At 45.2% G+C, this 16,747-nt stretch overlaps 1 protein-coding gene across 1 annotated transcript in view; it reads left to right on the forward strand.

The window, feature by feature from the left end:
• The window catches only part of eif6 (eukaryotic translation initiation factor 6), an 89,646-nt gene extending 73,683 nt beyond the window's left edge, over window positions 1-15,963 (forward strand). The window contains exons 4-6 of the mRNA XM_072556072.1: window positions 2,115-2,291; window positions 7,868-8,049; window positions 15,660-15,963. Coding sequence (XP_072412173.1) covers window positions 2,115-2,291; window positions 7,868-8,049; window positions 15,660-15,669 — 369 coding nt within the window. The 3' untranslated portion in view covers window positions 15,670-15,963. The remainder of the gene's footprint in view (window positions 1-2,114; window positions 2,292-7,867; window positions 8,050-15,659) is intronic.
• The last annotated feature ends 784 nt before the right edge of the window (window positions 15,964-16,747 follow it).

Consider the following 16,747-nt stretch of genomic DNA (forward strand, 5'->3'; position numbering starts at 1 on the left):
AAAACACTCTTGGCAAAGCAGCAGGAGCTTGTGACATCTGGTTGTTTCTCTATCCTGATAGATCTGCGAAATATAAAAAACATAGTAGCCTTTCTTCTCCCAGCCTACCATCATGTTCGGTGTACTGCTCGTAAATAGTAATCTTTTGAGTTGATACTTCCACTTTTTTCTCTCCCTTTTTGGTTAATTGTTTAAGTATTATTCAGAATTTGTAAAACAATTGCCTTTGAAAATCCTGGTTTTCTTCATGTCATAGGATATATTAAGGGCAGTCCTTGTGGATTTCCAAGTTTACAGAATAATGACACTTTAAGTAAGCCCAGTCACCCTGTCTCTAAGCCATTCTTTTTGCAAGTATTCTTCCACGTCCAGGAATGCTGAGTGCCACCATTATCTGCATTGTTATCTCCTCCAGTCTCCCCACAGTGGAAAGATTTATTGAACCGATACAAAAGCAAACATAGAGTCATAGAGTCATAAACTCTTCAGTCCAACTCATCTGTGCCAGCCATGTTTCCCAAACTAAACAAGTCCCACTTGTCTACATTTGGCCCATTATCTCTCTCAGGCGAAAGTGAGAACTGCAATGCTGGAGATTAGAGTCAAGAGTGGGGTGCTGGAAAACTACAGCAAGTCAGGCAGCATCCGAGGAGCAGGAAAATCGACGTTTCGGGCAGGAACCCTTCATGGTGAAGGGCTTTTGCCTGAAATATCAATTCTCCTGCTCCTCAGATACTGCCTGACCTGCTGTGCTTTTCCAGCACCACACTCTCGACCCATATCTCTCTAAACCTTTCTTATTCATGTACCTGTCCGAAATGTTGTAATTGTACCTGCATCTACCACTTCTCTGGAATTTCATTCCACATATGCACCACCCTCTGTGTGCAAAAGTTGCCTGTCAGGTCCCTTTAGAATCTGTCTCCTCTCACCTCAAAAATATGTCCCCCTAGTTTTGAATTTTCCCCCTTCCTAGGGAAGGACTTTTGCTATTTACCTTATCTATGCCCCTCATGATTTTATAAACCTCTACCACCTACACTACAGTGAATGAAGTTCCAGTTTCTCCTTATAACTCAAACCCTCCTGCCCTGGCAAAATGCTGGTAAATCTTTTCTGAACTCTCTTCAATTTAATAATATCCTTCCTATAGCAGGGTGACCAGAACTGGATGCACTACTCCAGAAGAGACTTACCAATGTCCTGTACAAGCTCAACATGACATCCCCACTCTTGTCTGGTCTGAGCAATGAAGGCAAATGTGCTGAATGCCTTCTTAACCACCCTATCTACATGTGAAGCAACTTGTACCTGAACCCCATGTCTCTCTGTTCCAACATCCACTACCCTTTGACTATACAAGTAAAGCCCTTGTTTGTTTTAACAAAATGCAATCCAGGTAGACAACCATTTATCAGAAATCTGAAAAGCTCCTTTGTGAAGTTTTTATCTTATTAACAAGGTTACTTGGTGTTCAAACAGTTAACCCAAGTCCACACCCACTCAATATGTGTCACTCAGATGCGACGTGAGTGGGCATGGCCCAGCACTGGCAGGCCTCAATTCTGTCTCAGGTACTCAGTGCTGTTTGGTAAGATGTTTTAAAAATTTCACTGTTGAACTGTCACTTATTCCGAAATCGAAAAATTCCAAATTCCGGAAACTAGTTGGTCCCAAGCATTTCGGAAAAAGTATTGTGTACTGTACATTGCATTTATCTAAATTGAACTCCATCTGCCACCCCTCAGTCCATTGGCCCAGTTGATTGAGATCCCTTTATAATCTTAGATAGCCTTTGCTGTCAACTAGACCACCAATTTTGATGTAATCCGCAAACTGGGCTACACATAATATCTGCATTGGAATGGTGTTGCTGAACCCATTTTTAAGCAGCAGTTAATTGATAATTTAGAATCAAATGAAAAACTCCATTTATGTAGTTCACACTGTCAGATGTGCTGGAGGATGTCAAGGATGCCTTTAACAGGTAAAGGGGGAGAACTCAAAGTTATTATTAATGTTGTTGGTTATTGACCAATAACTGAACCAAGCTACCTCTTCATTTTCTGTTCCTGCAAATTCTAAATTTCTTTCTTTTTTCCCTTGGTGTACAGGAGACCGAGGAGATCTTGGCTGATGTGCTGAAGGTGGAGGTTTTCCGACAGACTGTTGCTGGGCAGGTTCTAGTGGGCAGTTACTGTGCTTTCAGTAACCAGGGAGGTTTAGTACATCCAAAGACATCCATTGAAGACCAAGATGAGCTTTCATCCCTGCTTCAAGTTCCACTGGTGGTATGATACTTTCTTTATATTCCTCTGCCCATGTAACATTTCAGTTTTGCTCATTCTGAAGATGACGACCAACAGCCTGTTGGGTGTTTGACTGAAGCTGAGAAAGCTATCTTGGCCTCAGTCTGTAAACGTGATCCTACTCAGATTTTGTCCTCCTGGCTGGCCCAATGATTGGTTCAATTGATTTCCTGTCAGTTGCACCTTTACCAATATGGAGAGGGAAGGTGCCAGGAATAATATCTGGGAAGTGAGTTAGCTTAATGGTAAGATTGTGATGTTGTTCCATAACCTTGAAATAACCAGATGTGGGAATAGATCACTATCAGACAGGAGCAATCATTCATACTGAATTCATCGCTGACTGGATTCAGAATGCCTGGTTTGCGCAAGTCTCCCTCACATTCACACACTCACTCTATCTTCATTTATCTGTTTACCTTCTTGTATTTGTTCAAGGGATATGGGTATCTCTGCTGGACCAATATTTATTCCCTGTCCCTAGTTGCCCCTTGAAGTGGTGGTGAGCTGCCACATCCACATACTGTAAGTTGACCCATAATGACCTTAGGGAATTTCAGGATTCTGACCCAGTGACAGTGAAGGAACGGTGATATATTTCCAAGTCAGGATGGTGAATGGCTTGAAGGGGAGCCTGCAGATGGTGGTTTTTGCCATGTATTTGCTGTCCCTCTAGATGGAAGGGGCTGTGGATATGAAAGATGCTGCCTGAAGACCTTGCTGAAATTCTGTAAGGCCCATAAGAAATTGGAACAGGAATCGTCTGTTCGGCACCTCAAGACTGTTCCACCATTCAGTACGGTCATGATTATGCCTCTAGTCCTGGACTCCCATGACGGGAAATTGTTGAGGCCAGAACATCTTGCTTTCAAAGAAGGGGTAGATATACCTCTTGTGGCTAAAGGGGTTTAGGAATATTGGGAGGAGGGCATTTAGGACATTGAACTCAATGATCAGTCATGATCATAATGGGGGAGCCGGGTTGAGGGGGTCAAATGACCTCTTGCTATGTTTCTAGCCTCTCAGCATTTACCTTATTTGGCCCTTGTACGAATCCGATTTATTTCAATGAGATCACCTCTCATTCTTCTAAAATCTAGTGCATAGAGTACCAACCTGTTCAACATTTCTTCATAAAATGACCCCTCCAGACCAGAGATCATCAAAGTGAACTTTCTCTGAACTTTCTCCAGTGAAATAATACTCTTCCTTAAATAAGGGGACTGAAACTGCTCATTGTACACCAGATACTCCTTGTGGGAGGTGATGGACTCACCAGAGTCAGTTACAGTAAGACGGGGCTGCACAGTGGCTCAGTGTTAGCTCTGATGCCTAGCAGCACCAGGGGACCTGGGTTTGATTCCAGCATTGGGTGACTGTCTGTGTGGAGTTTGAATGTTCTCACCATGTGTGTGTGGGTTTCCTCCAGGTGCACCAGTTTCCTCCCATAATCCAAAGATGTGCAGGTTAGGTGAATTGACTTACATAAAATTGTCCCTAGTGTTCAGGGGTGTGTAGATTAGGTGCATTAGCCAGGGAAAATGAATATGCTAAGTAACCTCCCTGTCCCTGGCACCAGAGAGAGACATCGCACTATCCTAGAGTTATGTCTGTAGCTGCAGAAAGGCCGGTCTGTTCCCCTAACAAGTGGAACCCCATCACTGTCACTCCTGTTTTCTTATTACTCCCCTCCTGTACAAGTCAGGCTGCTTGTGGTGCCAGAAGCTTGGCTCAGACTACTCTCCCTTGAGGAAGCAGTGCTCTCCTCAGTTTCCAAAATGGAAAAGCAATTTGAGAATAGGATCCCAGGGGTTTCCTACTCTCCCTGCCTGACTCTCTCTAACTGTGCTGGTCACCCATTCCCTTCTTCCCTCCTTACCCTTGATCTGCAGTGTGCCCACCTGTAAATATGTTATCCACGTAACTCCCAGCCTTGAGTATGTGCCACTATGTCTCCAGCGATCCCCCCTCAAGCTCTGAAACACCGAGAGCTCACGCCTGTGCAGTTGGGAGCATTTCCTGCAGAAGCTGTTATCCTGGATGCTGCTGGGGTCCATGACCTCCCACATGTTGATAGGTTACACACTGCACTATCTGTCTGCCAGCGTCCCTGTGTTGACCTGCCCTTTAACCTAATGCGTTGTCCCACTGAACCCACTGCCCAAAGAAAGATCAGCAATTAAAGCTGCAATCTAGAGGAATTTCTCTTGTTTTGTCAGCTGCTGGTGAAGCCAGTGACCTTGTTAGAATCTCTGCCGCTGTGCTAACATGCATTAATTGTATCTGTTCAGCTTGTTGCCATGGTAACTGAGCAGAACAGCCTTTCTGTTTTGAGCAGTGATGGTATAATGTGTTGATTGCCCTGTGTTGTGGTGATGTAAATGATGCTGCAGGGTTTGTACTGAAGGAGCTGCCAGCTGCCTTCAACGTGGGCCCCGAGATCAGGCTGCAACTGCTCACAGTCTCTCAATCCCCAGAGAAGGGGCAAATCTCAACATGGGGAGGGTGTGTGTGTGTGTGTGTGTGTGTGGGTGTGGGTGGGTGGGTGTGGGTGGGTGTGGGTGTTTTCTCACCACCTGCCGCATTTCACTTCAGGTGGTTATATTATTTCCTCATATAACAATGTTTACACAACCATAGGAACAATAGAAAGCCATTCGGCACATCGAGCCTGCTCCACCATTCAGTCTGATCAAATGCTTCAATGCCTATTATCCACGCTATTTCCATAACCCATAAAGCTGCTTTGATGTAATCAAATATCCATAATCACTTCACAAGAGATTTATAAGATAACAGATAGCAGCAAACCACAAGCAGGTATTGGGTCACATGAGGAGAAAGTGAGGACTGCAGATGCTGGAGATCAGAGCTGAAAAATGTGCTGCTGGAAAAGCACAGCAGGTCAGGCAGCATCAAAGGAGCAGGAGAATAGACGTTTTGAGCATAAGCCCTTCTTCAGGTCATATGAGCAAAATCTTCATCAAAGATCAATTTGAGTAAATTGAAGAAGAAATAAGTTAGAGACATGGAGAGATGTAGAAAGGGAAATCCAGGACTTGCAATTATTAAAGTGGGAGCTCTACACAAGTCTAATATTTGAGAAGCACAGATATCCCTCATATAGCTGGAGGATATTATAAAGGTGGGGAGGGTGTGACCATGGAGGGATTTGTAGGCCAGGATGACAATTTATTAAGACATTACTCTGAGCACTGATATGTGTCAGCCAGCACAGATAGGTGAAAGGGATATACGGCACCAGCATTGGAGAATTTGGCTGAATTGAATGCAACAGTGGATTGGAGTTTCGGAAATCAGGCAAGAGATTATTGGAGTAGACGTTCCAAAGGTAACAAAGGCATGAGTAGTAGGGATTTGAGCAGTAAATGAACTGAGTGGGTGATGGTATGGATGGAGGAGGAAATTGTCAATAGTGCCATGGACGTACGGTCAGAGCTCATCTCCTGATTAAATTTGACATCGGTTGTGAGACTGGTTTAATCTCTCTGCCAGAGGAAGGGTTGGAGTGCGGAGCAGGGACTGAAAACGATGGCTTCTCGGTGTTAGATTTTTTTTAAGCATGGAAACAGACCCTTCAGTCCAACCTGTCTATGCTGACCAGATATCCCAACCCAATCTAGTCCCACCTGCCAGCACCCAGCCCATATCCTTCCAAACCCTTCCTATTCATATACCCATCCAAATGCCTCTTAAATGTTGCAATTGTACCAGCCTGCACCACTTCCTCTGGCAATTCATTCCATACACGTACCACCCTCTGTGTGACAAAGTTACCCGTTAGGTCTCTTTTATATCTTTCTCCTCTCACTCTAAACCTATGCCCTCTAGTTCTGGACTCCCTGACCCCAGAGAAAAGACCTTGCCTATTCACCCTATCCATGGGCCTCATAATTTTGTAAACCTCTACAAGGTCACCTTTCAGCCTCCAACGTTCCAGGGAAAACAGCTCCAGCCTGTTCAGCCCCTCCCCATATCTCAAATCCTCCAACCCTGGGAACATCCTTGTAAATCTTTTCTGAACCCTTTCAAGTTTCACAACATATTTCCGATAGGAAGGAGACCAGAATTGCATGCGATATTCCAACAGTGGCCTAACCAATGTCCTGTACAGTCGCAACATGACCTCCCAACTCCTGTATTCAATATATTGACCAATAAAGGAAAGCATACCAAATGCTTTCTTCACCATCCTATCCACCCGCGACTCAACTTTTAAGGAGCCATGAATCTGCACTCCAAGGTCTCCCTGTTCAACAACACTCTCCAGGAACTCACCATCAAGTGCATAAGTCCCGCCAAGATTTGTTTTCCCAAAATGCAGCACCTCACATTTATCTGAATTGAACTCCATCTGCCACTTCTCAGCCCCTTGGCCCATCTGGTCCAGATCCTGTTGTCTAGGTCCCCAGCAGCTTTCTGACTCTGCTAAAGTCACACCCTCTTTGCTGTCCACTACACCTCCAATTTTGGAAGGGGTAAGTGCAAATTCATTGCTGAATGTCAGAGAATCAGTCTGAGAACTGAGTGACAGTGCGCAAGCAAAGAGCTGGTGTTGAGACTTAGCTGGACTTTGTTCAAAACCAAACATGGTTTTGGATGATGTCCAGGGGTAGAATATAGATACAAATGGGAGGGATCAACAGTGGACCTATCTGGTTGAGCAGGTGGCAGGTGGGGCTGCAAGACTGCAGGAGTAACAATTTGCAAACAGGAGAGTAGGCACTGCTGTTGGTTAATAATTGAGATGTGCTGGAAGAGGATGGTGTGGTCATGTCAGAAACCACATACAGGTCAAGAAGGGCAGAGAGTGAAAGGTTAGCTTTGTCACAGTCACTCACACGGGATAGATATCATTTGTGACTTTGATAGGAGCTGTTTTGGAATAGGATGGGACGTGATGAGGGGTTTGAGATGAATATCTCATTGTTGAGAAAGGTTTAGGGTTATAAGACCATAAGAAACAGGAAGAGGAGGAGGCCATTCAGCCCCTTGAGCCTGCTCTGGCAGTCAGTAGGATCCTGACTGATCTGGCACTGCTCATGCCCACTTTTCCGCCCTTTCCCTGTAATCCTTAATTCCCCGACTGAAGAATCTATCTGTCTGTTTCAGCCTGAAATATACAAAAGTACTCTACCCCCAAGGCTGTGTGTTAAGGGAGGCTTCAGTGATGGTAATGCCATTGAATGTTAAGGGGTGATGAATAGATTCTCTTCTTGGAGATGGTCATTGCTGGGCACTTCTGACATGAACATTACTGTTTACCTGACCAAGCCATATTGTCCTGATCTTGCTACGTTCAGTGTCTCAGGAGCAGTTAATGTTGCTGAACATTGTCCATATTGATGAAAGGGTGCTGCTTATCATCATTGAACTTGCGGTTTTTACCTGATCCACCATCTGTCAGGCCAATCAAAATAGGTTAATAATCTAAGTAATGTAACACTTAGCGGCTCTCAGGTGAGCTATATGAAGCTGGTGATGACTGTGGAGGTAGGGCCTGACCTTACACTCTCTTCCTTTTGTCTTTTCCCCAGGCTGGTACAGTGAATCGTGGTAGTGAGGTTATCGCTGGCGGGATGGTGGTGAATGATTGGTGTGCTTTCTGTGGACTTGACACGACCAGCACCGAGCTATCGGTTATCGAGAGTGTTTTTCGATTAAATGAAGCCCAGCCCAGTGCAATTGCAACAAGTATGAGAGATTCACTGATTGAAAGGTGAGTGCTGCTCTTGGAAAAACACTGATGCAAAAATGTAAATTAAATGTAAAGTTTGAATTAGGTTCTGAAAGAGAGAGATTGTTTTAGCCAGGACATCTCGGACTTTGCAATGTTCTTGGTGTGTGTTGTGGATGTTTTGGTATTTTATAGTATCCATGTTTTTGTTTAATGATGAGCGTACCATCCATATGCAGTCTGAGACACCGGGCCTGTTCATGTTGTCACACAGCAGCCCGTCCCCGTGGCGGTCCCTGTGTCACACAGCAGCCCGTCCCCGTGGCGGTCCCCGTGTCACACAGCAGCCCGTCCCCGTGTCACACAGCAGCCCGTCCCCGTGGCGGTCCCTGTGTCACACAGCAGCCCGTCCCCGTGGCGGTCCCTGTGTCACACAGCAGCCCGTCCCCGTGGCGGTCCCCGTGTCACACAGCAGCCCGTCCCCGTGGCGGTCCCCGTGTCACACAGCAGCCCGTCCCCGTGGCGGTCCCCGTGTCACACAGCAGCCCGTCCGCGTGGCGGTCCCCGTGTCACACAGCAGCCCGTCCGCGTGGCGGTCCCCGTGTCACACAGCAGCCCGTCCCCGTGGCGGTCCCTGTGTCACACAGCAGCCCGTCCCCGTGTCACACAGCAGCCCGTCCGCGTGGCGGTCCCTGTGTCACACAGCAGCCCGTCCGCGTGGCGGTCCCTGTGTCACACAGCAGCCCGTCCGCGTGGCGGTCCCTGTGTCACACAGCAGCCCGTCCGCGTGGCGGTCCCTGTGTCACACAGCAGCCCGTCCGCGTGGCGGTCCCTGTGTCACACAGCAGCCCGTCCGCGTGGCGGTCCCTGTGTCACACAGCAGCCCGTCCGCGTGGCGGTCCCTGTGTCACACAGCAGCCCGTCCGCGTGGCGGTCCCTGTGTCACACAGCAGCCCGTCCGCGTGGCGGTCCCTGTGTCACACAGCAGCCCGTCCGCGTGGCGGTCCCTGTGTCACACAGCAGCCCGTCCGCGTGGCGGTCCCTGTGTCACACAGCAGCCCGTCCGCGTGGCGGTCCCTGTGTCACACAGCAGCCCGTCCGCGTGGCGGTCCCTGTGTCACACAGCAGCCCGTCCGCGTGGCGGTCCCGGTGTCACACAGCAGCCCGTCCCCGTGGCGGTCCCTGTGTCACACAGCAGCCCGTCCCCGTGGCAGTCCCATGATATGATGTGGTGTGCCAGTATTTAACCTTCAGGCTAACTGGAGATGAACATTATGATGCATTCCACATTGAACTAGAGTCACATTGAGGCCAAGAAGTAACAGGTCCCCTTGGAAGGTATAACTGAACAACTTGCACTTTGAGATTGGAGGAGGTTTCATTCTAAATTACCATGCTTGTTGAATTTGTCAGCCTGGATTTGGGCACGTGTCCAGTCCAGAGCCATAACACAGATGAGGTGGTGATGGCCTAGTAGTATTTTATCACTGAACTGTTAATCCAGAGACCCAGGTCATGTTCCAAGCACATGGGTTTGAACCCCCCATGGCAGATGGTGAAATTTGAAATCAATCCAAATCTGGAATTAAGTATCAAATGCTGAACTCAAATTCTTTGTCGATTGTTGGAAAAACCCATCTGGTTCACTCAAGTCCTTTAGAGAAAGAAATCTGTGTCATCCTTACCTGGTCTGACCTACATGTGACTCCAGACCCACAGCAATGTGGTTGACTCTTAACTGCTCTCTGGGTAATTAAGGATGGGCAATAAGTGCTGGCCTAGCCAAAGATGCCCACATCCTGTGAATGACTAAAAATAAAAGATGCAGCAACTATAACTCCTGCCAGTGCTGAGAACAGCAATGTGCCATACTAACCCTACTGATGTCTTCCTGCCCCAGTCAGATTAAACTTTGTAGAGATTTGCATCCTCGCTGGGTCCAGCTCATCAGAAAATCCATATTTCTAACTGGGCTATTTTTGTGGCTAGTTTCAGTTCTTAAACAACAAATTGGGCAAACTGTGTCTGACTAACTCGTGAGCTAAGAGGGTTGATGAGGGTAATACATTTGATGTGGTGAACATGGGCAGCTGGCAAAATATCACATACTGGTCTTGTAAGTAAAGTTAGAGGCCAAAGAGTAAAGAAAACAGGATCAATCCAATGTTCTTGAAAGATCATTGACGTGAAAAGTTAACTCTGTTTCTCTCCACAAATGCTGCCTGACCTCCTGAGTGTTTCCACCTTTTGTTCTTGTTAGATTTCCAACATTCACAGTATTTTGCTTTTGTATTCTTTACAGTGAATCCTCTCTGTAGCCTGTTCAATACCTTGATGTCTTTCCTAAAGTGTGGAGTTCAGAACTGAACACTGGCCTAACTAGGGTTTGTAAAGCGCTAGACAGAAAACTAAAGGTCTGCAGATGCTGGAAAGCTGAAACAAAACTGAAGTTGCTGGATAATCTCAACTGGTCTGGCAGCATCTGTAGAGGGAAATCAGAGTTAACATTTCGGGTGCAATGACCCTTCCTCAGAACTGGTTATGAAGAATGGTTGCTGGACCTGAAACATTAATTCTGTTTTATGTCCAGAGATGCTGTCAAAACAGCTGAGATTTTCTGGCAATTTCTGTTTTTGTTCCCGGATTTGTAACAGTTTAAAATTATTTTTTTTTACTCTGTACCTGACTTTAAAAATGGAAGGATCCCATAATCATTTTTCATCACCTTCTCAACCTGTCCTCAGACATTCGGGTGTGTTCACCTCCTGGTCTCTTTGTTTCTGCTCTATCTTTACAAGTGTAACGTTTGGTTTATATTGTCTCGGTCTTGCAACCAAAATGAATCCGTCTGCACTTCACTGTTAATTCCACCTGCTGTGTGTGTCCATTTCACCAGCCTGTTTGTGTTCCCTGGAATCTGTTACTCTTCCCCTCACTGTTTACTACATTTCAGACTTGTATATCAACTACAAACTGTGAAACGATACCCCATATATCCAAATCCAGGCAAAGATATCAAAACAAGCAGCAATGTAACTGCAGCCTCTGAGACTTCCCTCCAATCTGAGAAATAACCATTCATTGTAAATCTCTGCTTTCTGTCCCTTTGCCAACTCCATATTCAGGTTTCTATTCTTTTTACACCCGTAGGCTTCAGTTTTGCTCATCAGACTAATCTCAATCTCCAAGCGGTTAGGAGCCCTTTCCACCTATCATTTCTGTGCCATCTTTCTTCTTGTTTTGCTAACATGTCTGATACTTTTATTGAATACATTTTGAACATTCATCACTGGAGCATCTGTGTTACTTCATCAAAGATTTTGATCAGGTTGTGAGTTGTTTCATTTCCTAATTGGGTAAATAATAAAATTAAATTGAATGTATCTGGTTTTGGGAGAAAGGAGAACCTTGTAAAGACCCCCACCAGGTTCACTGATACCTGCCCTAATGCAGGATCATTGACCTCAAACATTGCTTCCATTTCATGCAGCACAAATACTGCTAGACCTGTGAAGAATTTCCAACATCTGCGGTAATTTTCTGTTGCCTTATTCAATGCAGCCACCTTCATGACTTTAACCCTGTTAATGTGAATCTACACTGCACCATCTCCTAGACCAATTTCTTCCTTGAAAAGCAGAGCCCTGAATTGACGCTAATTCCAAATGTAGTCTATCTAGAGCTAGACAATTGAAGTCTAACTTACTGACTTCTGAAGTCAATCTTCTTAAGATTGCCCTTTTTGATTTTTTTTTGTGCCTGTGATCTGACTTTTTAATGCTTTGTGAATGCCATTGCTCCTCCACAGCTTGTGTCTCACTGTTGATGAGGTAACTCTCTCTTGGTGTCTTTGTTGTGTACATTTCTACACTGGCATTCACAGCTGCTGGAAGGCAGTGGGAACCTTCAACCTTGAACAAAGTGCTGGAGAAGCTGAGCAGCTCTGGCAGCATGCTGTGGAGAGAGAAGCAGAGTTAATGTTTTCAATCTGACTGTTCTTCAGACCTGCAAAATGTGCACACCTCTGTGTGGACATAGTGGAGTCTGGCCATGTGTATTTAACCAGCGCCTTCATGATCCCACCTAGAGGCTACTGGAAATCAGTAATGTTCAGGGGTGGTACAACTGTTTAAACATCTGTTTACTAATGCAAAATTTATAAATTTAAAAAAAAATTATGTTGACTGATATTGAGCTAACTCAGGTCTAGTGACTCCACTATGCAGTGTCTGTTTTGTGAAATTGTGCTCCATGCGCTAAACACAGGGACGGATAAAAAAAAATCATTGACTTCTTTAGTGTTGGCAACTCAGCATCAAGCTTGGGACAGTGTCTAAGGTTCTCCTCGGGTCTGGTAGTTAGGCACTGACTTTTTAAAACTCCAAGTGAAATATTTTCAATCACAGAAATGTCGAGGGAACAGTGTTGATCTGACTGGCAGCAGATTCCCGTGGAATTAGGTTAGATTCCCTACAGCGTGGAAACAGGCCCTTCGGTCCAACCAGTCCACACCGACCCTCCGAAGAGCAACCCACCCAGACCCATTTCCCTCTGACTAATGTACCTAACACAATGGACAATTTAGCATGGCCACCTCACCTGACCTGTGCATCTTTGGTGCTGTGGGAAGAAACCCATGCAGACACTGGGAGAATGTGCCACACAAACAGTGGCCCAAGGCTGGAATCGAACCTGGGACCCTGGTGCTATGAGGCAGCAGTTCTAACCACTGAGCCATCGTCCTGCCCCCTGTTATGCTGGAGACTGCAGAAGGGAGAACATTCATACCTGACATTACAGTCAGGGAGTAAACATTACCATTTTCAGTGAACCTGGTTTTCCCATTCTGCATCGAGAGGCCAAGATTGCTTGCGGATTGCTTGCTGTTCCTACAAGCAAAACTTTATGTTCCTTGTATGAGTATGCCCAAATCCCACTGAACACCAACATTTTCAAGTTTCACACCTTGTAAAAATATTCTACTTTATTATTTGTATTTTCATTTGCCTACATTATATTCCACCTGTCTCTTTGCTGCCACTTGCACTGTCTATTTGACTCTAGCTTCTCCGTCCTGCGCACACTTCACCTTTCCACCTAGTTTTTGTTCTCTACATAAACATGATGACCAACTTTCACTTATGTGTCTTGTCTCCACATCTCTGTAATTAGGTTGAAACCATTCAGCCCTATTTGTGGCATTTATTTACAATTGCAATTCAGAACCCCTTAATTTTTTTTGCTTGCTTCTTAGTCTGATGGATTGTTGTCATTAAATTACATCTGTTCCTGCCTCTTTCTGCTTATCTTTTCACTAATCAGCACACTGTTCTTATGTCTCTGTGTTCTCTTTAGATTTCTGCATCTCCTTTTCCCATTCCATTGTGCTCTTATTTCTGCCTGTTGACAAGGGCCCTTCCCTGTTCCCATTGTCTGGCGCTAGGGAAAAGGCAGCCTTCTGCAGCAACTGCTGTGATTAGTGAAAGGGATAGAGTCCTGTTCCCAATTGTTCCAAAGCAATAGTGCAGCAACATCCAATACCACACTGAACTGGCAGCATTACCAGTGGGAACAGAGCAGACTGTATATCAGCAGCAGCTTCAGCACTGCTTTGCCATGCACCTCATTAGCAGTAAAGTGGTGAACATGCAGTTAAAGCAGAACAAGTCTCTATATGACTGCTACTGCCTTGCAGCCCTAGTAGATACAAAACACTGAAATATCTGAACAGGTTTTAAAAGTCCACTTGAGGATTGAGATAAAAGATGGAATCCCAGTGTGTGCTCATCTCCAGTAGTCCTGATGTCATCCCACAATCCACGATCATTCTGTTCCAAGGTGAAACCGTTTAACACAATTTGCTGCCATACCTATGATTCATTTATCAGAGAATCCATCTACTTCTCCAGTTGCTGCATCAGCAATAACAATGTGCAGTAATAAAAAGGGAGGCTTTCATGTCTGTAGCACTATTCACATACTTGGCACATTCCAAGGTGTTTTACAGATAATGAAGAATTTTTAAAGTGTAGTCACAGCTAACTCCCACAAACAGCAACAAAATAACTAGTATGGTAAATGAATATTTAGTGATGTTAGTTAGGAGACGAGAGGTTAATAAGATTTATTGTTATGAAGGAAAGACAAGACTAAATGCATTCTGCTGCTGTTAGGTGGGTGTTGAAAATGACAAAAATATTTTGTCATTCAAGCAGAAAATGGGATTGAAGGGAAAGGCCACAGCTGATTGAGAAATGTGCAGCAATCTGTAACAGTAAATATGATCAACACCATTGAATTAGAGCACTGGCAAGTGTTTTTTTTTCATTTCTGAAAACCCTTTGTTAGCCTATATTCATTCTCCTTAAACAACCAGCTTTCCCATTGGCTTGATCGGGGTCAGGGTATTGTCACATATCTGTCACTAATTAAAGTGGCATTTTATTATCAAGAGATGGACAGGCAAGTTCAGCTTTAACCTGTTTCCACTGCCCTACCTGCTATTTATGTAAATATTTGTTTCACAGTGGTTAATGAAAATCTGACCCAATAGACCAAAGGTATTTGGGGGCCAGTTCCCAAGTTACTAATTGCAAACAGTCTTTTACTGCAGCACTTAATTACTGCAGATAAGCCAGGGGAAAAGTTGACTGTCGGAGGGTCAGCGCTGAGGGAGTGTCACGCTGTCGGAGAGCTCTCTCTCTCTCTGAAGAGTTGAACTGAGGCCCTTCCAAGTGGATGGAAATCTCAGGTTTGGGGATTTATCACTGGCATCCAGGCCAATATTTATTCTTGAACCAACACCACTAACACATTCTTCATGATTGTTGGAAAAGCAATGTGACTGCATAACAGACATCCAGAACTCCATGTCCATCCCCAATCATTGCTTCTGGCTTTTGGTCAGCTTCCTGTCTTTCTTGTAGTCATCCTGATGTCATTGATATTTCTGTTTCTGCTCTAAGTTAGAGTGTTGTACAGTAGTGTTGAAGAGTTCTTAACAATTTGCTACAGTTGACATTGCTACTATAGTATGTTGGCAAAGGGAGTGGGCAGTGAGATCAGGGAAGGGTACCAGTTATTTATGTCCAGGCTGGGGTTTTGCCCCATTGGCAGCTGCTGTTACTCAGTCAGCACAGTCCGGTCCAGTCTATTTGTTGGTCATTATTTTGGAGAGGTGACTGGGACCTTGTCCATGAACTGAAGGCCATTGAGAACTTCCTGTTGGGAAGGGCTGCCAAATTATTTTCCAATCAGGCACTTTTTAATTGGCCAGAGGCAGGTCTTTGAGGTTGTACCCCATGAGAGCTGCCAATCACACAAGCTGGCAGTTTCAGTGGGGAGCTGGTACATTTGTCACACAGCCAGCCAAGGGTTCGTATCGCAAGGGAGACCAGTCCCAGGGTTGGTATGTGTCAGGGTTAATGTGGTGAAGGGAGGGGTGTGGAGGTAGATAATGAAGATTGATAGTTTTGGATTAGTGCCAACACCCACCCATGAATGTTCCAGTACCTGATGCTCTAGCTGATTGCTTCGAGGCTGCTTTGTTTTCAGATCAGTATCACTGGTTCAGAGCTGCCGAATACCGATCTGTGAATGAGCTAACCTGCAGTTGTTGCCTGGGTAACCCTAATTCTCCTTCTCTTCCACAGTTTAACATAAAGGAACAGACATGGATCAAACCTCTGGAGGGCAATGTGCTGCTCTTCTATTTCGACAGAACAGACACGAGAGAGAGAGAGATCATTGTTTACTCTGAACTGATTCTCCATTCTTACTGTAACTCCAATCAATTTATAATCACCACACAGCCACAATAGCCCATTACTTGCCTTCTCATTGATTATTTAACCTTAAAGAACATCTGAATGTATAAGAAAGGAGTTGGCGAGATTGTCAGTATGTTGATTAAACAAGTCACTCTGCTTATGAATAAATAAATCCTTGTTCTTTTAAGGACGTGCGTCATTCTACAGAATTGATGTGCAGTGATGACTCTATCAAATCGCACAGAACATTTGTGTCTTGAAGCGCTCTCCTGGAGAATCTGAGAATAGGCAGCAGCTCCAGAGTGTCTGGATGCCACTGGGAGGAGGTACCAATAATATTCTCACCCAGGCATGTGAAAGCTGAGATTACTGTGAGCCATCTCCAGATTGCCAGCTAATTTGTGCTGCATCTTGTTTATCCTGGTAACTGGTTGACCTGCTGTCTTCAGATGAGATGTGAAAACTTTATCAGCACAGCCTGAAGAGTAGTATGTTGGATCCAATGACAGCATACTGAAAAGCTGACTCTTGGCCTAGACGTAGAGTCTTCCTGAGTGCTGCACATTTCCAGGCAAGACACTGGGAAGGTCTAGGCATAGGAGGAGGTATATGGCCCATCAGTTCCATGCTGGCCCTCTATAGGGCAAACCAGCCAGTCACCCCCACCCCACCAAAGACACAAACCCTATAGCCCTTCCAGTACACACCCCCAGTGCACACCTGCCCCAGTACACGCCAGTTTCCTTTTGGAATCTGGTATCATCTCTATCTCCACCGTGCTGGTAAGCAGAAAGTTTCAGATTGTTATCATGCTTTGCATAAGAAAGTTCTTTCTTGTGGTTCCTACATCTCTTGCCCACAAGTTTAAATCTACATTCTTTAGTCTGTGTACTATCAGCTAGTAGGAACAGCTTTTCTATATCTACTTTACACCTGAGTCAGATCTCACCTGGGAGAGGGCAAAGGACAAT

The sequence above is a fragment of the Chiloscyllium punctatum genome, chromosome 37 (assembly GCF_047496795.1).
Source record: "Chiloscyllium punctatum isolate Juve2018m chromosome 37, sChiPun1.3, whole genome shotgun sequence".
Taxonomy (NCBI): Eukaryota; Metazoa; Chordata; class Chondrichthyes; order Orectolobiformes; family Hemiscylliidae; genus Chiloscyllium; species Chiloscyllium punctatum.